We start from the raw sequence: 27,341 nt of genomic DNA on the forward strand, positions 1-27,341 counted from the left end.
CGGACATTTGGTGAATTATAGTAAGATCGTCACAATGAAAACATCGTCACAATGAACATTATGCGAACGCGAATGTTATGCGGGAGTCCAAGCCTGAGAATGCTGGAGAGCAAAGCTGAAATTGGGAAAACTAAATAGCCTATTTTACTCCCAGGGGTCCCAGGATTACCCACCCAAAATATCTTTGCGATCGGTTCAGCAGTTTTTACGGTACCTTCGAACAGACAGACAGACATTTGGTGAATTATAGTAAGATTCCCATTAGGAAAAGTAAATGCAAGCCTGGTTAAGGACTCTTAAGTTCATGCTCTTACTATTGTTTTCTCTAGCAAGGTTGTGAATGGAAGGTAAGTTTAACCGAGGTGCTGCTCGGAACTATGGGTGAGAAACAACCAAGATACAGGGTCTTTCATAAAAACGCAACCCTATTAAAGTTATGTGAATTAGTTATTTTTTAATACAATTTTTTTTTTCTATAGCAGGTTTGTATGAAGCATCGTTTGGATGAAAAACTGCAAACATCAGAGAGTCATACTGTTAATATTGAAAGTGGCATGGACAATTGAACAAAGGATCTTTATTGTGTTGTCCTACTTTGCCAGAAAGTCATTTAAACAGACTCGAGCACGATTCAGAGAGAAGTTCGAGACTGAATTAGTCCCAGATAAGTCTGCTATTTCTCGATTGATGAAGAGGTTTACGTCCCACCACGGAACAGTACAAAATCTTAATTGCTCAAGGTCTGGTCGCCCGTTGACTGCAAGATCATGAGGAAATATTGAAACGGTCCATGAAGCAGTTTTGAGGGGCCCCAGGAAATTGCTGCATAGTCGATCTCAAGAATTAAACTTATCTTCATCAAGTGCACCAATAATTCTGAAGGGGGAACTAAAAATGTAACTATATCGCATACAAGTGAAGCAAAAACTAACAGACTGTAGCGGCTACCGCTGGGTTTACACAATCGCCTTGCACCTACCAAGGACGCGGAGCGATCACCATGCCGGGCTCGTCCAGGACGCCTGGGCAGGCCCACGCTCAACTTGCCAGGCCTCGGCCGGGACGCCCGGGCATGCCCGGGCACGCTCGGCCACGCCCGCTCTCGACTTGCCAGGCCGCGTCCGGGACGCCCGGGCATGCCCGCCCTCGACTTGCCAGGCCGTGGCCAGGACGCCCGGCCACGCCCCCTCTCGCCTTTCCCGGGCAAACGCTCCGGGATAAGGTGTGTATATATATTGCTGCCCGATAAATGGGCTTTTCAGAGTACCCGAGTTGTTTTGTGACAATAAAGAAACTCGGACGAATTCCAGCTTTTTGTCGCGTCCATTCTTCCGATTGACGTGGGAGCACAGCTCCTACATTGGTGACCTACCGACATGGACACGGCAGTTGCCCTTAAACTGCCTACCTTCTGGGAGGCTCACGCGGCGGTTTGGTTCGCCCAGGCGGACTCCCTGTTCGCCCTGCGAGGCATCACGGCCGACGACACCCGCTTCCACCATGTGGTAGCAGCGCTCGGTTCAGCCACCGCGGCCCGCACCGTGAGCCTCCTCGAAAGCCCGCCAGCCGCTGACAAATACGGCGCGATTAAAAAGCTCCTCCTCGACGCTTTCGCCCTCCCACCGGCGGAACGCGCACGGCGCCTGCTCGACCTGCCCGAGCTCGGCGACACGCGCCCGTCCGAGCGAATGGACTACATGCTTTCGCTGCTCGGCGAGCACTCTCCGGCATTCCTGTTCCTCCGTCAGCTGCCTAGCCTGGTACGCTTCGCCCTGGCAAGCACGACGATCACGGATCCCCGTGCCCTCGCCAGGGAAGCCGACAAGATCTCCGCGGCAGGCCAACGCATTGCAGCAGCGACCTGGGGCCCACCGCCGTCCGACGCAACGCCCATGGCGCCCAAGCACCCGGCACGGTCGACGACCGAACTGCCGACGCAATTGGCGGCCGCTACGCCGAGCCGACCACCTCCAGCACGACGACCGGGGCCTCCACCTTACCAAGCGTGGTGTTACTATCATGCCAGGTTCGGACAGAAGGCCCGGACATGCCGACCCCCGTGCACCTTCAGCAGGCCGGGAAACGGCCGGGCCGGCGTTCATTACCAGCCATGAGCGCCGGCCACACGGGCAACTTACTTTTCATCATGGACAAAGCGTCCGGACGGCGCTTCCTGTGCGACACCGGCGCCCAACTGAGCGTCATACCCGCCTCTGATCAGGACAGGCAGTCCGCGGTTTGCAGCCCCTCCTTGGTTGCGGCCAACGGATCGGCCATCCGCACCTTCGGCCCGCGCAACGTCACCCTCTGCTTCGGCGGCCAACGCTTTACTTGGACGTTTGTAACCGCAAACGTGCCCATGGCTCTGCTAGGCGCCGACTTCCTCTGCGCACACGGACTGCTGGTGGACGTCCAACGGCGTCGCCTCATCAACGCCGAGACCTTCATCTCCCTGGTATGCACATTGAGCAGCTCCGCTCCGACCGAGCTGGCATGCGCCCTCCCGGCGGCAAACGAGTTTGCTCGCCTGCTCACGGAGTTCCCGGCCCTCACGCGGCCGACGTTTTCGGCCGTCGCAGTACGACATGGGATCGAGCACCACATACCAACCACGGGCCCGCCGGTCTACGCCAGAGCCCGCCGCCTCGACCCAGCCAAGCTCGCCGTGGCCAAAGCCGAGTTCGACGCTTTGGAACACCTCGGCATCGTGCGGCGCTCTGATAGCGTGTGGGCTTCGCCACTACACATCGTCCCAAAGCCAGGGGGCGGCTGGCGCCCATGTGGCGATTACCGCCGCCTTAACGACGCTACCACCCCCGACAGGTATCCGATCCCGCACATCCAAGACTTCTCCGCCCGTCTGGCAGGACGGGTCATTTTTTCAAAAATCGATCTCATACGGGGATATCACCAGGTACCTGTCAGGGCGGCCGACGTCCCTAAAACGGCCGTCATCACGCCGTTCGGCTTATTCGAATTCCTACGGATGCCGTTTGGCCTCAAGAACGCGGCTCAGGCGTTCCAGCGCTTGATGGACGGCGTGCTGCGTGACCTGCCGTTCCTCTTCGTTTACCTGGACGACATCCTCGTCGCCAGCACGTCCCGGGCCGAGCACCTCCTCCACCTCCGAACACAGTTCGGGCGCCTCAGCGAGCACGGCCTCATCGTCAACCCGGCCAAATGCCACTTCGGCACGACGGCCGTTGATTTTTTGGGCCACCACATCACCAAGAACGGGGCCGTGCCGCTGCCAACCAAGGTCGAGGCCATCACCACGTTTCCGCGTCCCCGCTCCATAAAGGCCCTGCAGGAATTCCTGGGAATGGTGAATTTCTATCACCGCTTCGTGCCCCGCGCTGCTCCACTCATGCGGCCCCTCTACGAAGCCCTCCGGGGCAAGCCGGCCAAGCACGACATTGTCTGGTCCGCAGCAATGGACGCGGCCTTCCAAAGCTCAAAGCGGGCCCTCGCCGACGCAACCCTGCTCGCTCACCCGGTGCTCAACGCTCCCATCGCCCTCACCACGGATGCCTCCGACTACGCGGTGGGCGCCGTACATGAGCAATGGGTGAACGGGGTTTGGCAGCCACTCGCTTTTTTCAGCCGGCAGCTCCGGCCGAACGAGCTCAAATACAGCACGTTTGACCGTGAGCTCCTCGGTCTACACCTGGCCGTTCGCCATTTCCGCCACCTCCTGGAGGGCCGACACTTCACGGCGTTCGTCGACCACAAGCCGTTGGTTTACGCAATGGCCAAGGTCACGGAGCCGTGGTCGGCCCGCCAACAGCGCCACCTCTCCGCCGTGTCGGAGTTTACCACGGACATCCGGCACGTCGCCGGTAAAAACAACGCCGTGGCCGACTGTCTTTCTCGGGCCAGCGCGAACGCGGTCCACCTCGGCGTGGACTTCGCGCTTATGGCGGCGGACCAAACCACCGACACCACGGTGCAAGCCCTCCGGGCGGCGGACACGGGCCTCCGCCTGGCCGACATCCCCTTCGCGGACACTGTCCTGCTCTGCGACGTCTCCCAAGGCCAGCCTCGCCCCATCGTGCCCGTTACCTGGCAACGCCGCATCTTCGCCTCCCTCCACGGCCTTTCCCACCCGGGCCGGAAAGCTTCCCAGAAGCTGGTGTCGGCGCGATTCGTCTGGCACGGCCTTCGACGGGACGTCCGCGATTGGACCAGCACCTGCACAGCCTGCCAACAGGCCAAGGTCCACCGACACACCCAGGCCCCGCTGGCACCTTTCACCGTGCCCGAACGACGTTTCGACCACGTCAACGTGGATCTGGTGGGCCCCCTCCCCCTATCACGGGGGTTCACACACCTGCTCACCATGGTGGACAGGACCACCAGGTGGCCGGAGGCCGTTCCCCTCATCTCCACCACCACCGCCGACGTGGCGCAGGCTTTCATCGCCACCTGGGTCGCCCGCTTCAGCGCACCGGCGGACATCTCGTCAGACCGCGGACCGCAGTTCACCTCCGAGCTGTGGGGCGCGGTCGCCCGCAACCTGGGGGTCAAGCTCCACCGTACTGCGGCCTACCACCCCCAAGCCAACGGGTTGTGCGAGCGATTCCACCGCTCCATGAAGGCCGTGCTCATGGCCGGCCTTCAAGACGGCGGTTGGGCCGACCGGCTGCCGTGGGTCCTTTTGGGCCTCCGCACAGCCCCCAAGGAGGACCTCCGGGCATCCACCGCCGAGCTTGTCTACGGCCAGGCGCTACGCGTCCCGGGCGAATTCGTGCCCGACGCTACCAGTCCCTGGTCCGCAGCTCACCAGCGCTCGGACCTCCAGGAGGCCGCCCGACGGTTTGCCCCCGTGCCAACATCCCACCACGGTGACCCCCAGTCCTACGTCCCCCCAGCGCTTCGCACAGCGGAGTACATTTTTGTGCGTCATGACGCACATCGGGGGCCACTCCGGCCGCCGTATGACGGGCCCTTCCGGGTCCTGCGACGGGACGACAAGTCGTTCGTCATCGACATCCGCGGCAGGTCGGACCGGATTGCGGTGGACCGCCTCAAGCCGGCGCAAGTGGACATCGACCAACCGCCACGGTTGGCCCTTCCGCCGCGGCGAGGCCGCCCCCCGTCCACGGTGCCCCCCACTCGACCGCCCACCACCACAACGGACCCCCCCCCCCCCCACGACCCGCCAGGGGTCGCTTCGGCCGGGTCATCAGGACCCCCCTCGAATTGACCCTGCCGGTGCAAGTCGATTCTGGGGGGACGTGTGTAGCGGCTACCGCTGGGTTTACACAATCGCCTTGCACCTACCAAGGACGCGGAGCGATCACCATACCGGGCTCGTCCAGGACGCCCGGGCAGGCCCGCGCTCAACTTGCCAGGCCTCGGCCGGGACGCCCGGGCATGCCCGGCCACGCCCGCTCTCGACTTGCCAGGCCGCGTCCGGGACGCCCGGGCATGCCCGGGCATGCCCGCTCTCGACTTGCCAGGCCGCGGCCAGGACGCCCGGCCACGCCCCCTCTCGCCTTTCCCGGGCAAACGCTCCGGGATAAGGTGTGTATATATATTGCTGCCCGATAAACTGGCTTTTCAGAGTACCCGAGTTGTTTTGTGACAATAAAGAAACTCGGACGAATTCCAGCTTTTTGTCGCGTCCATTCTTCCGATTGACGTGGGAGCACAGCTCCTACAAGACAATGATAAACAACTTCGTGTGACGATGTCTGAATGGTTTGAGGAAAAATGCGTCAGGATCCAAATTTTCTGAGTAATGTGTGGATTTCTGACGAGACTCACTATATTTTAAGTGGTCATGTTAACTCCAAAAACGTGTTTTGAGGTTCTAGTTCTTCTGATGAAGTTCCTGAAAGACTGTTGCACAGCCAGAAATGCACTGCATGGGTTGCCATAAGCAAATCTGGCATCATTGGGCCTTTCCGGTTTCAAGATGAAGAAGGGAAATCGGTAACTGTAACCACTGAATGGTAATTGAGAGTTATCCAGAAGTTCCAGGTTGCATTAGCGAGTAAGCGCCACATCTGTGCAATGATGGCACATCATTCTGTGCACATCCACAGCAAGATGAGGCCACACATCACACTTCCAACAGAACAATACAGTGGCTACAACAGAAATTCAGTGATCAAATAATCTCTCGGACAGATGTTGAATGGGCGCCCCATTCTCCAGACATCAAACCACCTGCCTTCTATCTTTGGGTATACCAGAAGGATAGAGTGCACTGGGGGGATCTCAGACAATTGACAGCCTCAAAAATGCAATATTGCCACCAACATCAAAGCTATTTCAGTTCAGGAACGCATCCGACTTATCGACAACTTCACCAGAAGGATCCAATTGTGCCTGCTGCAGCAGGCAGCCATTTATGACATGTTTTGTGAACTGTTTTCTGAAATCACTAGTTTCATTTTTGTGTGATGCTTTATTCTCCATATTACAAAGATTCTTATGTACAATTTTCATGTTGTTTCAATGAAAAATTAAAAAAGTATAAAAACAAATTTGCGATGCGTTTTTTTATGAAACACCTTGTATCATCAGTAAACAATAAATCAGAGATTGATGCACAGCTTAGGTTCCTCACACAATTCTCCAAATAATCTCATCTCATAGTCTCTGTGCACAAAGGAACACACTCACTGGTGGTCCGGATGGACCTGAAAGCCCTTGATCTCCTGGTGGCCCAAAGTGACCCTGCAAATAAGGAAAACAAACAAACAATGGAGCATCAGGTGAAGGGCTGAGAAGCAAGTACACAACCACAATTGTTTTCTTACATTCTCAAATTATTTACTTTTTGATTCAAGTTCGATACATATTAAATGTACATACTGACAAGTCGTCTAGCGATTTTAAATAGCGATTGTAATTTATATCAGAGCTGCAGTTTGAGAGAAAATTACTTGTATCTCCCTCCCTGCCTTAGCCCTTTATTACTTGCGAAAATCAGATTTCTCAAGTATATTGGTTGGTCTTTATGACTTGGGAAATTGGCACAATTTTAAACCGATCCTTATGAAGCTTCACCAAATGGTAGAGTTGGTCATAAGGAAGAAGCCTATTGATTTTGAGGTCAAAAGGTCAACAACTTTGTCAAATTTCTAAAATCCTTTATTTTCTTCTGATGGACTTGGAATTTGAAGAGGTTTTAGATATATGGTCACTGAATTCAAGCACCAATTCTTTTTGAGGTCAACCTAGGCCAAAAGGTCACCATAGGCTCAATTTCTAAAATTGTCAATTTTCATCTGATTTATTTGACATTTGAAGAGGATTTGCATATCATGTCACTGAATTCAACCATCAATTATTTTCCAGGACAACATAAGCCAAATTTCTAAAATCCTCAATTTTCATCCGATCGACTTGGAATTTGAACAGGATTTGCATATCCGGTAACTGAATTCAACCACCAATTTTTTTTGAGGTCAACATAGGCCAAAGGTCAACAACTTATTTTCGGGATTTTGCAAGTATTTGCACGACCTATTTCTCGTTCTTATCTTTCCGTTGTCTTTATCAACCTGTCTTAATCGAGTGATGAATTCTGCTGCGGTCATGTCTTTCATTATTGTAATGTATTTGTTTAAAATTCCTTGGTGGTGCAGTGCTTCTAATACTGCCTGCAATTCTACTGAATCAAATTCCTTTTCATAGGCTGCAAGTGCAACGCAGAGGCTTGTTGAATTATTAGCATTATTATTATTTCAATTGATTTAGTATATGCATGCGATCCATGGTGGAGTACTTACTCCATTCTCAATCGTGCTTTCTCTCATGGCTGGATGCTGTCTGAAGTATATTCCATTCTATTGCTGAAGACTCATGAAGAGTTTGTAGATATTTGACACTAAGCTGATAAGAAGATAGTTCTTAAGAATAATTTTGTCTCCTTTCTCTATGAGATCTATCTTTCCTGGGAAAACCACATTTCCAAGCTGGCCTCCAAAGCCAGTCGGGAGATGTGTGGGCATCCTCCGTCGTGGGGTCCTTCCTTGGCACACCTGAGCTCCTCACCACATACAAGGCTTTCATCTGCAGCTCAATGGAATACTGCTCTCCCCTCTGGGCTGGTGCTCCTGCCTCACGTCTAGCTCATCTTCACGCTGTTGAAACCAAAGCGTTCAGAATCATTGGAATCTCCTGCGAGGAAGCTACCTCTGAGGGCCTTTCACTTACTCACCGCAGGCAGGTTGGTGGTCTTTCCGTCTTCTACCGACTCCTCTCTGGCCTTGCTCCCCCAGCTCTCTCTGGGCTCTGTCCCCCAAATATTCCTACAGGTCGCACAAGATCTGCCTGCAACCCTCTTATGGTTAAACTGCCAAAATCAAGACTCTCTGCTCACCTTCACTCCTCTTTTCTCCCGCCTCTGGAACAAACTCCCTCACTCTCTTCAATCCCACTCCTCCCTCCAGGTCTTTAAAACAGCTGTTCACCACCATCTCTTATCTTCCCCCATCCAAAACCTTCATCTTTTCTATCCACGCTAATTTCACCCTAAATCCACTTTTTTGAAATACCAACTTCTTTCCTGGAAGTCCTTGGTGTCCTTGCGTTTTATACGTCTCTCACCCCTCCCCCTTCCCACGCCTCTAAAACCCCCTTCCCACGCCTCCTCCCCCCAAGCCTCTCCCTCCCACACATCTCCCGATGTCCCTGCTCTCAAATGTTGTGTTTGTGTGCTTCCCCTTCTCTCCCCATCTTGTCTACCGCTCCCTCTTTTATACATTTTGTTTGTCTGTTTGATTTTTTTTTGTGATAAATTTTAGCTCTTTCACGAGCCTCGATTCTGTATACAAAAAAACAACAAAAAAACAAAAACATGTTGACTTCCTGCAATCGTGGTGGAACTCTTCCTTGCTGAATCCATGCTGTCAAGTTCCTTTGTCATTATTTCATCCCCTTCCAGGATAGTATCTATGAGGATACATTGCCAGGTCTTCATGCCCTTCCTCTTTATATATTTCCAATGCATGTTTCGCTTCCAAAGTCGTAATTTTGAGCACTGATTCAGTTGTGTGTAGTAGCTCATCTATATTATTGTAGTAGAGCTCACTGTAGTAGAGATATTCATATAATCCTTCTGGTCATTAAAGTATTTGGTCTTGATTTCTAATTTATTGTTCGTTTTTTGCCCAAAATGGGATCTTCTTGTTCACCCCGCACCTCCCCCCAAAATAGTTACCTCCACCACCTAAGCTGGATGGAGGGTATGTTTTCACCCTTATCTGTCTGTTTGTTTGTGAGCAAAAATCTCAAAAAGTTGTGGACAGATTCGGACAAAATTTGGCAGAGAGGTAGCGTATGTGACAAGAACAAAATGATTATATTTGGTGAAGATCCAGGTCTGTATCCAGATCAGGTGATTTTTAAAGTGGTTCTTCACCATTGTGTGATAGGCCCAAAAACGTTAATATAGTGCAATATCTCAAAAGGTTTTGAATGGATTTGTACGAAACTTGGTGGACATGACATGAACGAATTTACAAGATTTTGGTGAAGATCCAGATCAGGATACTAGGATTTAATAAAAGTGATTCTTTACCATTGAGAGATGGGGCCAAAACGAAAAACTGCACAATATCTGAAAAGATTGTGGACGGATTCGGACGAAACTTTGTGGACAGGTTGGGTTTGTGCCTAGGACAAATCGATTCGATTTTGGTGACGATCTGAATATGGATTTGGATACAATAATCATTTAATTTCTAAGTGATTCTTCACCATTGAGAGATCGGGCGAAAAGCGGTATAAAAAAAAAACAAAAACCACCTTTAGAGGCCATTTTTCCCCGCAAAGCGGGGGTTGGCCTTTTTCGGGAACCGTGGTTGTTGTTGTTTTTCGGTCCCCTTTTTGAAGCAATGTTTTACGGCCGGATGCCCTTCCTGACGCCAACCCTTTTTGCCGCCTTTAACGACAAACAGGGAATTACCAGTGAACTGGTACTCAAATAGCCGACCTCGGAAGGATGACAGGCTGAGTCAACCCCCCTGGCGTTCATTCAGCGATCGACCGGGATTCGAACCCAGGATCCTAAGCCGGCAACCTAGCCGCTACACCAACACCAACAACACCAGGTCCCAAGAATAACCAAAAAGCGGTATACAACATGATATTTAAGAAGGTTATGGACAAGTTATGACAAAACTTGGTGGATGAATTGGGTCGGAGCCACGAACAAGCCGATTCGATTTTGGTTGAGGTCCGGATTCAGATCCGGCCTATCGTTGGGATACAAAACATAAACTCTTCAGCCTGGAAGAGGTATGCGCCCTACTGAGTGCCATTTTAGTCTTAAATAATGTGTTCATTATTTTATTTTGCTGCTGATGACAAATTCAACAAGGTTGAGCATTTATCAAAGCAGTGCCTCTTCGGGCTATGTTGATTACAGAAGATCTGAGGAGCGATCGATATTAGAGTGGATGTGTGTGTGAACTCACACACTCATTGTCACAGACCGATTATAATAGTCTCTCCTGTCCCAATGCGAATTGGCATGGCTAACGAGTCTGTCTCCTCTGTCATTCTTTGTACCTGTACCAAAGTTTATAACTACATCAATCTTGCTTTTGTCTAACATTTGTGTTGAAGTCACTTCTTTATTAAACTAGAAACACCTGCTCAGTAAACGAATTGCACTGTGGGACGTGTACAGGTGAAAATCGTAAGTCGGCGATGAGGGAGGGAGGTTGTACCCATGACCTGATCCTGGTGAAAATCGGCCCAGCCATGTTTTTTTTATACGATTATCAGACAGACACACATACAGAGAATTGCCATATTTAATATAGTGGGATTCATGTTTTTAATATTCCTGAGGTTTATCATCAATTTTCCACTTCATCATCTTCCTATGCTGAAGTTGGTGTATATACAGTACTTAGATGATCTTTACTTTCATATACTTCACTTATTTACATTGTCCATTTGTTATGGATAATGAATCATACTCCTGCTGTGCTGTTGATTTCTCTACCTACTAAAAATTGCTCTCTTCTTATAACCTTGCTAAGTTCTCTGAAGTTGCAATTTATTCCTTCAGATCCTTCCTCTTAATTATATTAGTCTATCATCAACTAGAAGAGATCTGTTGGATGTGTTCATGCTGGATTAGGCAGACCCTCCACACTGGCCCCATGTGAATTGAAAGCTGGACGTTTTTATTTCAAAGTATTTGATCTCTTGGATTGACTGACTTGCGAGACTGAGTTCAATCTGTCACCCATTTGCCACATAGGTGTAGCTATTTTACCTATAGCTGGTGGAAAAAGCTTTTTGATGGCCTATACACTTTTTGCCACAGCACCACCTTTGAGCTTTATAATATCATGGAGTATGATAGTACTATGTAGGGATGGGACGGGAAAAAATGGCCGCCCGATCAAATGTGTACAAAATGATATGCTGAAAAGCTACTATATATTGAAGTTGTAAGCCTTCAAAAGCGATGCCTTTTATTATCGAATGTTTTTGTTATCATTAACAAGAATGAAAAAGGTGCCAGTGGTAATAAAGCCATCCAGCCTAGCCCAATATTGGCTGAAACAATTAGAACAAGAAAAAGATCGATCAGAGATTGCAACCCCTCGCCAGGATGTATTTTCAGTGGTTTTTGAAGGCTTTTGTGTTAAAACAAATATGGCGGCCGAACCACGTGGCCGATGACGTCATCATTTTTTCTGAACTAATTTATACCTAAATTATGCTCAAGAAATTTAAGCTTGATCAGATGAAGTTTTATACTTGTCGAATTATGACGTCATAATGGAGGCACCTATGATATCATCATTAACATATTTTATTCCCCATGGAGAGTTCTTTACAATGAGCCATGTCTCAATTTTTTCTATTCAGCCCTTTCGGAGATATATAGGTGCAACGTTTTTCGGTTTTTCCAAGATGGCGGCCGAACTACGTGACCGATGACGTCATCATTCTTTTTTTTTCTCCACCAGTTTATGCCGACATGGCGCTCAAGAAATTTCATCTTGATTGGACGAAGTTTTGTACTTGTCGAATTATGACGTCATAATGGAGGCACCTATGACATCATCATTAACATATTTTATTCCCCATGGAGAGTTCTTTACAATGAGCCATGTCTCCATTTTTTCTATTCAGCGCTTTTGGAGATATAGAGGTGCAAAGTTTTTCGGGTTTTCCAAGATGGCGGCCAAACCACATTACCTATGATGTCATAATTATCATTAAAAAATTCTACAGGTGGAGTTGCACCTATGGTGAAAATTTCCTGTCAATCGGACCAACGGTTGCAGAGAAAATCATATTTATTCTGTGCGGACAAACAGACAGACAGACAGACAGACAAACAAACAGACTCAAATGCAATATCCTCTCCTCTGGCGAGGGTAATGATTCAAATGGAAGGAAGCCACATTGAATTTTGAGTATTGTACCCGTAGCCCAACAATTTTATTATTAATCAGATTAAAAAATAATACAACCACAATACACCACAACATGTTGAACAAGATTTACACATGTGCAGAGTGAGAAACTCTCCCATAAAACTTGTTGTCTGTCATCAAGTCTGTCAGGGATTGCAAGGCCTCGTGGATTGCAAGGTCCGACAAAATTCGTAATTTATGAAGGAATTGATTCTTTCATTGAGGATCACAGGGGGTCATACTGGTTATTGAAAAGCTAATTCTAAATTCACCTTACCATATACTGTACGTGTACTATTATTCAAGCAATCATGCAGTACATCCTCCTCATGAAAATAGATGTGATCCTGTGATCCCTTTATGATGCATCTATTTATTACACATACACAGGGTAAGAGTGGGGGACAGGAAGTAAATTGGAAATGCAAACATTGAGAAAAGGAACAGAAGGGAAGAGGATAGGAATGGAGGTATCTCTTTATTGGGTACGTACAGGAAGGAAGTAAATTGAGGAAAATAAGAGAATGGAGGATGGAAAGGAAAGGAGGTGAGCGGAGTTTGGGAGAGATGGGAAGGAAGATTGGGATGATATAGGAGTATGGGGATAAAATAGAAGGGAAGAGTAGAGGAGTAGAGAAACAAAAGAGGGTAAAGAAAAATTCCACCATGTTGGCATACAAAATAAATAGATGACTCAAAAAGTGAAGGCCAACAGGGCGGCATAATTTCTGAGTGGAGACAGAAAGGATGAGAATATTGGACGGGAGATAAGGGAATTAGGGAATCTCATCTGCAGTGAGATATATCGCTGAGGAGATGGGGGTCGGGGGCTTCCCCATGTAAACGCCCCCTCAAAATAGTTTACTGGATGATGACGTCATTGATATCCACATAGGGAAAAATAAGAGTTAAACAAGTCAGGAAAAAACATTTCATAAAAATGAAAAAAGATGTCGGGATGGAATCCCCAAAAAACAACCAGATTAGGTAGGAAGGAATGACACCACAATCCTTTTACGGATTGCCATCACGACATCTTGACATTTTCCGTCTCAATCTCACAGCAAATAAAATACACAATTACACCAACCCACACTACAAATGTACAATTACCTCTAACATAGACATCTTCATATAATTGTTACTATTGCCACCTATTAGTGCAGGCCCATATGTCATAACAATATTGTTTGTGTTTTTTGTTTGTTAAAATTGATTTAGCAATGGATTCTACTTCAGAATATTATAGAGATGTAAAAAAAATAGGGTTCCATTTTTTCTTTTACGTCTAATAGGTAGTAATTCGAAGAAATCCAAGATGGCCGCCGTAAAATTTGGAAAATACACTTTTGTGCATATCTTTGTATCTAGATATCATATAAACATGAATAATATGTCCTTTTATATGTTTTCAGACCCAAGGAAGCCATTTCTGCCATTGTTTTTACAGAAAAATGCAAGGAAAATAAAATAGTGGACATATACCAGCCAAAGTGGGGTCGGCCGGCATGAAATCGGTTAATTAAGTTTCCACCATCTAGTTAAGGTCTGGTTTTGACTGTGTTGACGAAATGTGAATCTGAATAGTAGTATCTATCTTTGCAGGACCGACGACAGTTCAAGAGTGTCTAGAAAATTACACCTACCTTCAAGATGAGTGACTCACCACCCAGGAAGATTGAGAAGTCAGTAGATTTCGGACTTTGTTTTGTATGCCAAATGGCCATAGGGCAAACTGACTATACAACCTTTGTAACGAAACCAAAACTCTCCTCTGTCGAGAAACTGATGGCAGGTGCTGAGGAACAGTACACGTATGGTGAAACAAAGTTTGCATCATTGAATAGACGTTTGCAATATTCCTCTGCTGAAGAATTGCTCGCAAAAGGTCTCCGCTACCATAAAGCTTGTTACAAAGATGTTACCAATAAGATGCACATTGATCGAGCAAAGGCTAGGTTTGAGAAAGGAACAACATCAGGCAGTGCCGCAGAAATCCGACTGAAAAAGAGAGGACGACCAAGTTCTAGTGATCTAGGGGAAAGCACGTCAACATCCAGAAGGTGTTCCCGAGAACAGACATTTGACGCGCTCAGATGTGTCATATGCCAGGAAGACAGAGGAAGTGAACTACACAATGTGTCAACAAAGAACATGGGACTCCAGATCAGAAACATTGGCCAAGAAACAAGTAATGACAATCTGAAAGTGAGACTGAACAGTGTCATAAGTTCGCCTGACCCATTGCAAGCAATGGCTGAGGACATGAAATATCATTTACCATGTTTAGTTAAGGCCAAACGTGCTATAGTTAAGACGGAAAAACAAACAGAAACAACCAATGTTAACTTTGGTCAGGTGTTATCAGACCTTGAACTCATTGAAATTGTTGAAACTGCGTTGAATGATACTACTGAAAATGCTGTGCTGAATATGAATGAAATTCATGTAACCTATGTCAATTTACTTAAGGAGCACGACTTTCCGGTCTCAGACAACCATAGTTATAAGCCATACCTGAAACAATTGATCCTAGACAACATTGCCGATGTTCATTTCAGCCGGCCCTCAAACAAAACAAAGCCAGAGCAGATTCTTTCCACAAAGCTCAAAGACCACATGATATCAAGCACAATTACAGCAGACAGCATCAAAGACGATTTTAAAGTACTTTTGCGAGCTGCGAAAATATTGAGGAAAGACATCGCATCTTCCCCAGCATGGAAATTTAATGGAACCTTTGCTGATTACAAGCCACCCCCGATGCTCAACATCTTCTGCAAGCATGCAGTCATGGGAACAAGGAAAGTAGGAAATAGCAACAGGGAGGACTCCATTGGTGTGAGTGCATCATTGTTGGCGCAGCACTTTGTCGGTGCTTATAAATCTGACCGACAGGTATCGTACGAACCAAGAAGCGAGGATGGATCATTCAAACAACGATTTGAAACTCCATTGAGTGTGGGCTTAGCTCTCGACATACACAAAAACACACGATCCAAGGCGCTTGTAGAGAAACTTGCACATCTGGACCTCGCCATCTCCTACAAAAAGGTCATGGAGATTGAGACCAGCATTGCCAACTCCGTACTGAAGCAAATGGAGTCCACCGGAGGCATCTGTCTACCACCATGGTTGGTTCAGGACACGTTCGTCTGGTTTGCCATGGACAACATCGATTTTCTAGAGTCAACTCCTTGCGGGATGAATACCCTTCATGGTACAGCAATTGCGATCTACCAGCCTGTATCACCGGAGAAATCACCCATGATACCACCAATTGAACTTGACCGGTCATCAAAAGCTCAAACGATACATGATGCAGTTGGCTGTAAAACGTTGACCTGCAAGAAGCCAGCACCCGAGAAGAGAAAGAGCGACTGCAAGCTGCTCACATCAAAACCCGAGACAGACAAGAACAAGAAAACCGATATGACCTGGATGATTGGATGCCTGAACTTCGAGGAAGAAGGAGAAGTTGACGTCAAACTCACAGCTCCGGGGACGTGGGGAGCCTTCAATTCCTTGCTATCTTCGTCCAGTGAGAAGACCAATGTTGCTCTCGTTCCTCCGTTGATAAGGTCGCCTCCTACAGACTATGATACACTGTACACGGGTCTGATGAGAGCTCACAACATCACAACTCGTGTTATGGGGAGTGAGGCAATCACAGTCATGACTCTCGATTTGCAGCTATACGACCTGGCGATGAAGCTGTGGGTGGAACGCGAGGACATCAGGAAGCAATTCCTCTTCCGACCTGGTGAGCTACATGTTGTGTTTTGGGCCTTAGCTGCATTAGGAAAATACGTGGAAGGGAGTGGAATTGATCAGGCATGGGTCGAGGCTGGACTTTTCTCGCCAACCACAGTGAGCCAAATACTAAATGGGAGGCACTTGTATCGAGCTCTGGAGGCACACATGGTAACACTGATCGCTTTGTACAACCTGTACTTCCAGAGATTCCTGGCAATGGAACCTGAAGAAAGGGCCTATCTGAACGAGTCATCTGTTCGTCTGGGAGAGGCATATCAGAGAGACATCAGCGGGAGCATGGAGCCAGAGAAGAATCTATGCGACATTCTCAAAAAAACATTGGCCATGATGGAGTCCAGAGATATGACCAAAAAACTGGAACAATTTGAGGTCAGCACAAACAAGATACAGCGCTTCATCCTGAACTACATGAAACAGTTTGAGACTATCCTTCTGTTCATTAGAAGTACAAGACAACGTGATCTGCTGCTGCATATGGAGAGCATCGAGTCTCTCACGAAGTACTTCTTCGCTCACGATCATCTAAACTATGCTCGGTTGCTCCCTCTCTACATTTCAACAATGCAGGAGACTGAAAAGCAGCACCCAGAACTGTGGAGGGAATTCATGAAAGGGAACTTCTGTGTGACAAAAGGATTGGCAGGCTTCACATCAATAGCCCCAGACCATGGCATTGAGCAAGAAAACCGTACACTGAAGGTGATTGGAGGAATCGTAGGGATAACTCAAAATGAGAAGGCGCTTGACAAGTTCTTCCTCATTGCACCTGAGCTGTCAAAGTCACTGCACGAGTTTGCGGAGGGATATGGTCTTGGTGAAAACCAGAGCAGAAAACAACACCACGAAATCACGGGGGGAAAGCTTTCCCGGGTGATGAGCCATGCCTCCAAGCTTTCTAGGGTGTTCCGTGAACATGGCGATCCATTTATGGAAGAGGAAGTAGACGAGGTCTACAACCTGCTCACCAAAGAAGTCATGAATGAAAAAGTGTCCAGCGACATCTTAGAGCGCGACGAGATCGGACAACAGATGTTCCAGCAATTTGCCACAGATCGTTTAGCTGAGGGAAAACTTTCTGTGTGGGACAAAATGACGAAAAGAAAACTTCGAACATTCAAGAGTTCGAATGCCACAACAGAAGTGAGATCGGGCGACAAGCTGATCAAAGTCAAAGAAGAGCGAGGATTGTTGCAGAGGTTCATCGTTATCTCACGGAGCCGACCAGAGCTCGACCTGAAAGAATGTATTGGCACCTATGAATTTGGCATCGTTCCACGTTCTTTATTTGCATCTGATGGATCCCTCTTGTTGGCATACGACAAGGCAAAAATCCTTCGTCAACTTGAGCATCTGGCTGAATCCTGAAGAGCAGGATGTACATGATCCACCAGGAGAACCTATTTCGACAGAAATCAATGCGCATCAAGACGCGGGAATTGCCGCTTTGAATGATGCAGCAGCACACGCTGGGGAAGAAACTAATGACCCATCAACTGACTATGAAATCTCAAGCCAAAATTTGCAGGAACCCTCTCAGATCAGCCAAAACCCAGACACAACCACAAGATCAGGAGTGATCAATGAAAACGAGACTACTTCTCGCCATAGAGTGATAATCATTGATGGCATGGCTCTTGTTAACGGGATCTCCAAAACAGAACAAATGATTACATGCAGTGACTTTGCTCAATCGTTCATTGAACGCCTCGAAAATATTGCCGTGCATTATGATGACGTGAGGTTGGTATTCGACCGATACATCGATAACTCACTGAAAGACAAAATGCGCCTAAAGAGGACAAAGAGGAAATCAACATACTATCACGTCAGGGATAGTACATTGATCCAGAAGATTTCACTCAAAGATTTCCTTTCCAATGTGAAGACCAAGGCAGAGCTTACAGAGTACTTGGCTGTGAAGTGTCTATCTTACAGCAAGGCTCATCCAAACAAGTTGAAGAAGTTCATGGTGACATCAGGAACTAAGACCACGGGCAACACTGAAGTTCCAGACAGTCTACTCACGCACAGCCAAGAAGAGGCCGATACACTCTTAATTCTGCATGCTCTCACAGTCGACAAAGATGCAGAAGTTATCATTGATTCGCCAGATACCGATATCTTCCTCCTACTGATTCAGAGATTTCACGATCTACCACCTGCTACGAGGTTTCTCACTGGGAAGGGAAAGTTGAGGAGGAGCATTGCAGTCCAACCTATTCATGGCATGCTAGGAGAGAAACGTGCGTCTGCAATACTTGGATTCCACGCATTCACGGGAAGTGACATGTCTGGAAGGTTCGCTGGCAGGAGCAAGGACTGGTGCTTTAAGGTCTTCATGACATGTGACAACAAGATATGGGAGGCTCTGGAGTCTTTGGGACAAACTGATCCGTCACCAGAAGTGTGTTCCCAGCTGGAACGCTTCGTCTGTCTGCTGTACAAGTCTAAAGTTCACACGAAAGTAAACGAGCTTCGCTGGTTCTTATTCTCCAACCGTGCTGCTGAGGGAGAGAGTCTTCCACCTACCACTGGTTCGCTAAAGTTACACGTTCAGCGAGCACATTATATCGCAATGATATGGAGAAAGGCAGCAGAAAGCCATCCGTCCCTTCCATCACCTGTCGAGTATGGTTGGCAGTTACTTTCGGATGATGGGGTTTATGCCCCAAGTCGATGCCTGAATCCTCCAGCCCCAGAAGCAATAATGAATCTCGTGAACTGTGGGTGCAAGAAAGGGTGTATGGGAAGATGTAGCTGTCGCAATAACAATATTCCTTGTACTGAAGTTTGTGGGTGTGTGGGTTACAGTTGTAACAACAAAGCAAACATCAATGAACCGCGTGTGATAGATATGGATGAGGATGAATGAGGCATTCGTTTATGTGATCGTTTATGTTCATTCATCGTTTATGTTTAGGTGTGTGTGTATGTGTGTGCGTGTGTGTGTGTGTGTGTGTGTGTGTGTGTGTGTGTGTGCGTGTGTGTGTATTCAAAATAAATGTTATCAGTGAAGATTGTTTATTGAATCGATTCTAATTGGGAAATTATACGATCCGATTTCACGACGGCCGTCTCCATTTTGGCTGGTATATTGCCCACTATTTTATTTTCCTTGCATTTTTCTGTAAAAACAATGGCAGATATGGCTTCCTTGGGTCTGAAAACATATAAAAGGACATATTATTCATGTTTATATGATATCTAGATACAAAGATATGCACAAAAGTGTATTTTCCAAATTTTATGGCGGCCATCTTGGATTTCTTCGAATTACGACCTATTAGACGTAAAAGAAAAAATGGAACCCTATTTTTTTTACATCTCTATAATATTCTGAAGCAGAATCCATTGCTAAATCAATTTTAACAAACAAAAAACACGAAATTACTAATCGCCCTACACTATATGACAAAAATGTCAACGGATGTCGGATGGCAATCTGTAAAAGGAATGTGGTGTTGTGTTGTGCTGTCATTCCTTTTTACCTTATTTGGGTGTTTTTTAAAGATTCTATCCCTAACTGTTTTTTATCTCTTTTTTAATGTTCTTTTCTGACTTGTTTTAGGGTGGCATCAGTGACACCTGTTGTCCCAGCACGTTATGTGAGTACTGCCACCGATTGTCCACTGTTGTTTATTAGTCCCCTACCGGTGTACACCAGAGGGAACTATAGGTTTGCACTCCGTCCCTCCGTCTGTCAGTCTGTCAGTCTGTCAGTCCGTCACGCAAAGAACAGTTTTCCGGACTTTTTTTCTAAACTCTTAATGCTAATGATTTCAAACTTGGTACATGGTTTCCTCATGATAAGTTACAGATCAAGTTCGAACTTCACGACGTTTCGATCATTTTTGACAAAGTTATGGACTTTGAACTTTGGTAATTTCCCCAACTGTTTTCCGGACGACAGACTGCCGGTAGGGGACATGTATTGCAGCGCAATACTCAGAATGCTTGTTCATCAGGTGAAGCCTTATTTAAAAACTAACATACAAATCTGGTGGTCGTCCCACAACCTACACCCAAGTGGTACACTCAGTGCATGTACTTGTGAGAAAAATATTTTGCCTTAAACTGGTATACTAAAGACCTCGCAAGTTTGTAGAGCACAGTATACATTTATATGGCTGACTATACAGGCCTAAATCATGTCAACTACCTACCATGACACCCTTTTCACCAGGAGCACCAGGTGGACCAGATGCACCTCGCTCACCCTGCACATAAGCACACAAAGTCTTTTTACTATTCATCTTGGGTTATTGCATTTATTTCTGTTAAACATGCCATTTAACTGCCCTTGTCATATTTTGTCATAATTATTATTAATTTTTATAAAGGGACTCCAATGTATAGCATAATTCACTTTACCCAGAATTAGAAAGTTCAAAGTTGAGAACTACACCACCAGTGAGCTATCCTGCTGTCTCTCCACATCCATGACTTTCTTTATTTTGTAGTTGTTAGTAGGGGGCACATTTTGTAATGCAGTACTTTTTTATTCAAGGTCTGAGGAGAAGCAGCCATACCTTTTCACCCAATGGTCCAGGTTTTCCCAATGGCCCAAACAGTCCCAACACCCCCTGTTTCCACAAGTCACACAGCGTAAACTTTAGTTATATTATATTTTTAAAAAAACAATACAATCCAATATTTTCAAAAGATGCAGATTTTGATCAGTGACTGCTCCATCCACTCATTACCAAAATTTTGATGGAACATTAATGCCTTAACTACTTGCCATCTCTCCGGGGCTTCCTGGATCTCCCACATCACCTTGATGTCCCTGCAAAAGTGAATATAAAAAGACTCTTCAGTTGAACTTTAGAAATGTGTCAGTAAGTCTACATTAGGCCTGAATACGTTTGTTAGACTGCATTTAAGTTTAATTTACAAAGAAGGAGGTTTCAAAACTACCTTTGGACCCAATGGGCCAGGATTTCCAGGAAAGCCACGCTTGCCTTTGATCCCCTGGATAAAAGGTGTGCTTAATCAGAGGCCATCATGACTCAAAGTACATTTTATTTTGAAATCCAAAACCTTAATGCACATAAATTACGACATCAAAAACTGCAATATACAGCAACCAATAACTCAGAAGTTGAGCAAACTTGATTCCAAAAGATAAGTAGAAGGGAGACAAACAACATCAGATGCTTCTAACTCCAGTTATAGTCTGCGAAATGATTCTCAAAAGGGTACATGACCTTTGACCTGTTGAACCCAAAAATGTATCCATTTCTTCTTTGTATTACTGTCGATATTTGTGCCAAGTTTGGTTGGAATCCTTTCAGTGGTTCACAAGTTATTGTGGTAGCGAAACACCAATAATGGACTGACAGACACACGGACGGACAGCCAGATGGACAACCTAAAAAGATATCTCCGTCTTCGGCTGCAGACTACGATACGTTTAGGGATAACGAATAAGGGGTCCCAATGGAGAATGCCCAATCTTCAACGAGCTTTGTAGATCAGTTTTTCTGCTGAGAAAAGAACATGGCTAATGGTGAGGAGCAAAAGCACAAGGAATTGATTTCCTCCAGGCGTTGATCCCAAAAGTAAATAAAAGGAGTGGCAATCCATGCTTCTGGAAACACATGATACAGATGTGGCTTTTACTTATTGGTTGTTATATTTTACATTGATCAAGGTCTCATGGAGTAGGTGTGCATATAACATACGCAAGACAAAGACATTAGTAGACATCAGTGCACTTTTACATGAATTCCAAGCAGGGGCAGTCTTAGTGATGCTGGGGCCCTGGGCAACAGTCAAGGATGGAGCCCCAACACCCCTTTTATTCCCACCCAACCCACTCTGAATAAGAATAATGTTCCCAATTTTCATCATGCAATCCCTATCCTACTTGGATAATTTTGTTTCATATTTTCGGGCTAACTTTGCCGAGGTAGGCTATAAAATAACGTCGGCTCGATTGATGACATGTGTGCATCATTTTTGAAAAATAAATGATAACCGACGAATCGCGTGAGCTAGATCGATCACGTGTCGATGTGCAAGCGTCATTAAAAAATACAACCTACGGACGTGAGTGGAACAGCTCATTTGCGAAGGGAAGGCAACATCTGGAATTAGCTGTTGGAATTTTTTGCTATCAGAGAAAATTGAAATGCTGTCGATGACAACACTATCAGATTTTTCATTCTATACACCGGGTGATGTAATTGATGGATTATTCATTCGGTCATATTGTATATCACCCCCACAAGCTGCCACCCCTCCCCTCTCCCCTACCCCCATAGGTAAGATCACCCCTGATTACAAGGACATTGCAGTAGATAATGTGGACAAATCAACACAGTGGATGGGATTTGAACTTGGGTTCCGAGGATGTGCATGGAAGAAGTTTCGGGAACTGAGTGGCGTGCTGATGAGGAGGGGGAGTGTCGTTGAGGCTGAAGGGAAAGGTGTATGCTGCATGTGTGAGAAGTGTTATGATTTATGGGAGTGAGACATGGGTCATGAATGCAGAGCAGCAACGAAGGCTGGAAAGGGTGGAAATGCGAATGGTTCGGTGGATGTGTGGAGTATCGTTGAGAGAGAGGAAGACAAATGATGAATTGCGAAAGATGATGGGAATAGAGCCTGTGATTGATGCTGTGAAGAGGAACAGGTTGAGATGGTTTGGTCATATGTTGAGGAAGGATGAAAGTGACTGGTTGAGGAGAGTGATGGAAATGAATGCAGAATGAAGTAGAGGATGGGGAAGACCGAGAAAGACTTGGCTAAAGATGGTGGAAGAAGAAATGCGGGCAAGGGGGTTAACAAGGGGAGATGCAGAAAATAGGGCAAAATGGAGAAGATTGTCATGGGGACCACAAGGCTAACCCCTGTTCTAGCAGGGAAAATGGCCTTAAAATGCATGTTGTTGTTTGTTGTTTTCCCAGCATCATGAGCTATCTGTTCGGACGGGAACACGAAACAGGCAAACCCAAACTTACCTTTTGATCTTTAAGTTGGCTGTGAGTAATCTTACTGTCCTGAAATGCTCTTTGATCCAACTATTCAATGAGGTATACGAGTTAATGGGCCAAAACCTCAATTGTCGACACTCAGCTGGAAAAGCCACCGTTACTCTTGATTGTATCACAGTGCTTCCTTGCATACGAGGAAGGTAAAATAAACGGTGGCTTGTGGAGACAATAGCCAGGTTATAGGGTTATAAGCTTTGTGCGTAATCAAACCCTTCATGCAAAGCTCACCACAGGCCCTGCAAGTCTAGATGTTCCCGTCTTTCCCTCGTCTCCCTGTAAGCAAAATCAAAAAAACCTTTTGCCAACACAAGTTGTCACAAAGAAAACATGCAATGGATAAATTATGTGACAATTATAATGTTAACATAAAGCTTGCCTTTAGATTAATGCGCCATATTCATGTTACGATCCACCCCTCTTGGGGTGCACCCTGAAAATCCTTCACCAGCTGCCTGTACATATCAGATTATCAATAAATCTAGGGAATAAAAAAGCTTTACGAGGATAGCAGGTTAAATTGTCATAAAAAAGTCATGAATCTTTCTATGACTGAGGGATAAATACATTATTAACTCATTGCTAAAGCTCTTTAGGAGTAATCAAAGTCTGGTTGCTGCATCTCTGGCCCTTTTTAGCTTAACGGCCGTAACAGAATTTTAAAAGCATATAAACTGAGGGTCAGTTCTGTTGGAGAAAGATTGGTCCAGGCCGGTTATTGAAGGTCACTGGAAAATTGCTTGGGCTAAAATACTCACTGACCTCTAAACCAGGAAGTCCCACTGTCCCGGGAAGTCCTCGAGCTCCTGGCTTCCCCTGACGGACAAGGGCAGCTTGTGAGTAAATTTGGTCTGACTTAGCTAGGTCCTTTCAAAGTTTCCTTATTTTAGAAAAAAAAAAAGAGAGATTCAAAGCTATTATTTTCTAATGATTAAGCTCGTGGAGAAGATTTTACTCCGTACATAGACCACACGAAGAACAAGGACATTGCGACGCTACAGACAAACGAATGATGAACATGGACTTACAACGCTGGTTTAAAAAGCAACCAAGAGAATAATCGGATTTCCTCACGTACACAGGTCAAACAGGTCATTCTTACTCATTCAAATGCTTTTACATTTGTCAAATCTCAAGGATAAACACATAAAAGCATCACATGAATGATACTCATCTATGTATGAAATAAAAAGGTCACGGTTGCTGATGGAAGAGCCCACACCAAACGGCAGCAGGTAGACAAATGAACAGGGGCAGAAGAGTTCAAGGGTGTGTGTCGGGGACAAATTGAGGTGGCAATGAACCCCCAAACAATCATTTTGAACACAAATATTTATATGGAACAAGAGAACAGAAAAAAACCTCAATGTGGAAGTGGTATGCACGATCTAAATAATGGGGCGAATAGCTTATCTTTGTGACTTATTTATCTATTCTCTTTCTTTTAGAATGCTTTCTTATGAGGCAGGACTGAAATGATCCTCCTTGTAATCTGGAGTGCCTGAGTATTTCTGCGGCGATACAACTGCCTGGCCTGTACATGTCTCTCTGCGTGTCATGTTATCTGCACTTTGCGGGCCCATTCGCTTTGAAGTGCACTTACCCACACATGCCTTCTTGAAAGCAAAACAAACCATGCAACAAAACGTCTCCCAGCCTCTGAGTTAGGGCCTGCAAGCATGAAACTTGCGGAATTGTACATGTATCCCTCCTCCAGCGGCACTGCATAGTCTGCGGCTAGTGTTTGTAGATGTTAAAAAATTCACCATCCTCTGCTAAGATCTTTTTAGGCCCACACATCCATTGCCATCCTCTACTCCTCAAGGAAATGAAGGCTGCTTGCCAAACAAATGAAAGCATTTTCAGGGACAAAATGGCTACCAGATTAAACTAGAGAGAACAGGATACCCCACACAGTGTCCAAGCATATACTTCAATTTTAATAAAATTGTGATTTTAAAGATTGATTAAAAAATCTCAATTGGAATCATAAACATAGCCATATCAACAGCCTCTTCTTCACCCTCTCTCAAGCTTTATATCGATATGTAGCATGGCCCTAGTGGAAGTATTATAAAGGTGATTCGTGTTCTACAGTGTTCAAGTGTATAATTCAATGTAAATAAAGGTTTAAAGAGATTTAAAGGCTTATAAATAAATTAATTCCGCGTTTTACCGCCGCTTTACCCAGTGTCTATTACATCACCCGATCTACCACATTGCATTAGCCCTTCATGCCTGTTATTTGTGTACTTTATGACGACATTAAAAACATTAAGTTTCCAGTTTGGAATGATTTTCAATTTTGTTTTACTGCCAGGCAGGCAGACAGAGTAAAAACATTACCTCACTCCTCTCTGTGGATGTGTGATCAGGACAAATTCAAAGCCAAAGTACGGTAAAACGGTAAACGTGTCTTCCTATTCATGTTTCGATTTGTGTTCAGAATATAACATTCAATTTAAATACATTGTTCCTCGATCATAAACTGATAAGACAGATGGACAGATGGATGGACAGACAGACATGAACCAATTGCTTAACCCCATTTTTTGGTTCGGTGCCCGTGGTGATTATTAATGCATATTGTTAGCCCATCCCTTGCGCAGCTTGAGACGGAGTTTTGTAATCACTGCTATGTTTGTGTGTATGTGCGTATGTGTTTGTGTGTGTGTGTCAGGGACGTAACATTTTTACCATATAGTCTACTTGCCAAGCCTATAGAGCATTCTTGTGAACCCGGAAATGTTGAGTACCCCAACGTTTTAAGTTAGAAATGTACAGTATGGGTCGCCAGCACTTAGAAACTGCCGGATGCTAACTTGCATATGTTGGGCAATTAGCAAAATTAGCATTAATAGCATTAACCCTATCAAACATAGGCCTGGGACACTGAAATTTCTGTTTCGCTCTATTGCTCCGTTTGAATGCTTCGTGTGAGCAAACTATTTGAAGGATCTGTATGAAATTTGGACATAATACACTTAGACAGATATGCTTTCCGTGAGTGTTCTTATAAGTGATCTGCAGCGATGGTCATCAGTGGTTCTCAGACCTGGGATGATGCACACTCTCTTGTCATTCATCGGCTCAATCGGACAACTGATGAATTCAACAGGTGTGGAGGAGCTAGTCGGTGCATCATTTGGAGGCCTGAAATCCATCTTCAACGGGAAGGCCTGGCCCAAGGCTATGCGAGCCTTCCGTATGGTTGTGTCTGCTCTTCTTCATGACTTCTTAGAGGAGGGAGAGAAGACTCACGAGCAGATAACGGCATTCCTGGAGAAAGCCAGAGAGCACCCCACAGGCCGGCTATGGGTGGATTGTTTCATCACCCCTACCCTAATAGCTCACAGGTTCTGGCGAGCAGAAAGAGAGGGTGATTGGATGCTGCAACAACACTGCCTTGAAGAGATGCTGCCCTATTTCTTTGCTGCCGGTCATCACCACTACGCAAGATGGATCACATGGCATCTGCGCGACATGCAGTACCTTTCTGATACTGCCAAGGATGACCTTTACGCTGGAAGCCATGTGTGCCGCCACTCTGATGGTGCAGCTGCAGTGAGTGGAGACATGTTTGGGGAGCAGACATGCATCAAGCAAGGGAAGGGAGTAGGAGGCAGGAAGGGCATCTCCACCAACCCTGAGCAGGTCGCCGTGTGGATCCAATCTTTCGGCATCTGCTCCTATCTCTCCAAGTCATTGGATGAGATTTACGACGATGCTGAAGCACCGGATAAGACAATGAAGCCCAACAGACACAAAGAAGAGGGTAAAGGACGGCGGGAATTGGACGCGAAGGACCGGGCTAAAATCCTGAGAGTGCTACAGGAAAACTCCCATCCACTCACCATAGAGACCGCGACCCTCCACCATATCATAAATGGCCAGGTGGCAGATGAAAAGGTGAATGTGCAAGATGCATTGAAGATCGGACAGGACATGAGCACACTGTTCTCTTCATCACTTCCTGAGAGATTTCATGCGCCCATCTCAAATAAGGTGGTGACAATGACATTCACCAAAAAAAGAGTGAAGGTCAATGCGAAGATCATATGTGACCTTGAGGCGTTGTTTGCTCGGCTGCTGGTGGTGGGGAGCAAGAGAAGAATGTTGCTCTCTGCCCTCTTTGACTACGAGCTCGGCCCGGTCCCTGCATCCA

At 46.1% G+C, this 27,341-nt stretch overlaps 1 protein-coding gene across 1 annotated transcript in view; it reads right to left on the reverse strand.

The window, feature by feature from the left end:
• Positions 1-27,341, reverse strand: part of LOC137438726 (uncharacterized) — a 230,457-nt gene that overhangs the window by 66,888 nt on the left and 136,228 nt on the right. The window contains exons 21-27 of the mRNA XM_068134015.2: positions 23,939-23,992; positions 23,408-23,452; positions 21,099-21,152; positions 20,923-20,967; positions 20,711-20,764; positions 20,345-20,398; positions 6,634-6,687 (exon numbers count right to left, since the gene is read on the reverse strand). Coding sequence (XP_067990116.2) covers positions 6,634-6,687; positions 20,345-20,398; positions 20,711-20,764; positions 20,923-20,967; positions 21,099-21,152; positions 23,408-23,452; positions 23,939-23,992 — 360 coding nt within the window. The remainder of the gene's footprint in view (positions 1-6,633; positions 6,688-20,344; positions 20,399-20,710; positions 20,765-20,922; positions 20,968-21,098; positions 21,153-23,407; positions 23,453-23,938; positions 23,993-27,341) is intronic.

The sequence above is a fragment of the Myxine glutinosa genome, chromosome 13 (assembly GCF_964187855.1).
Source record: "Myxine glutinosa chromosome 13, kmMyxGlut1.1, whole genome shotgun sequence".
NCBI lineage: Eukaryota > Metazoa > Chordata > Myxini > Myxiniformes > Myxinidae > Myxine > Myxine glutinosa.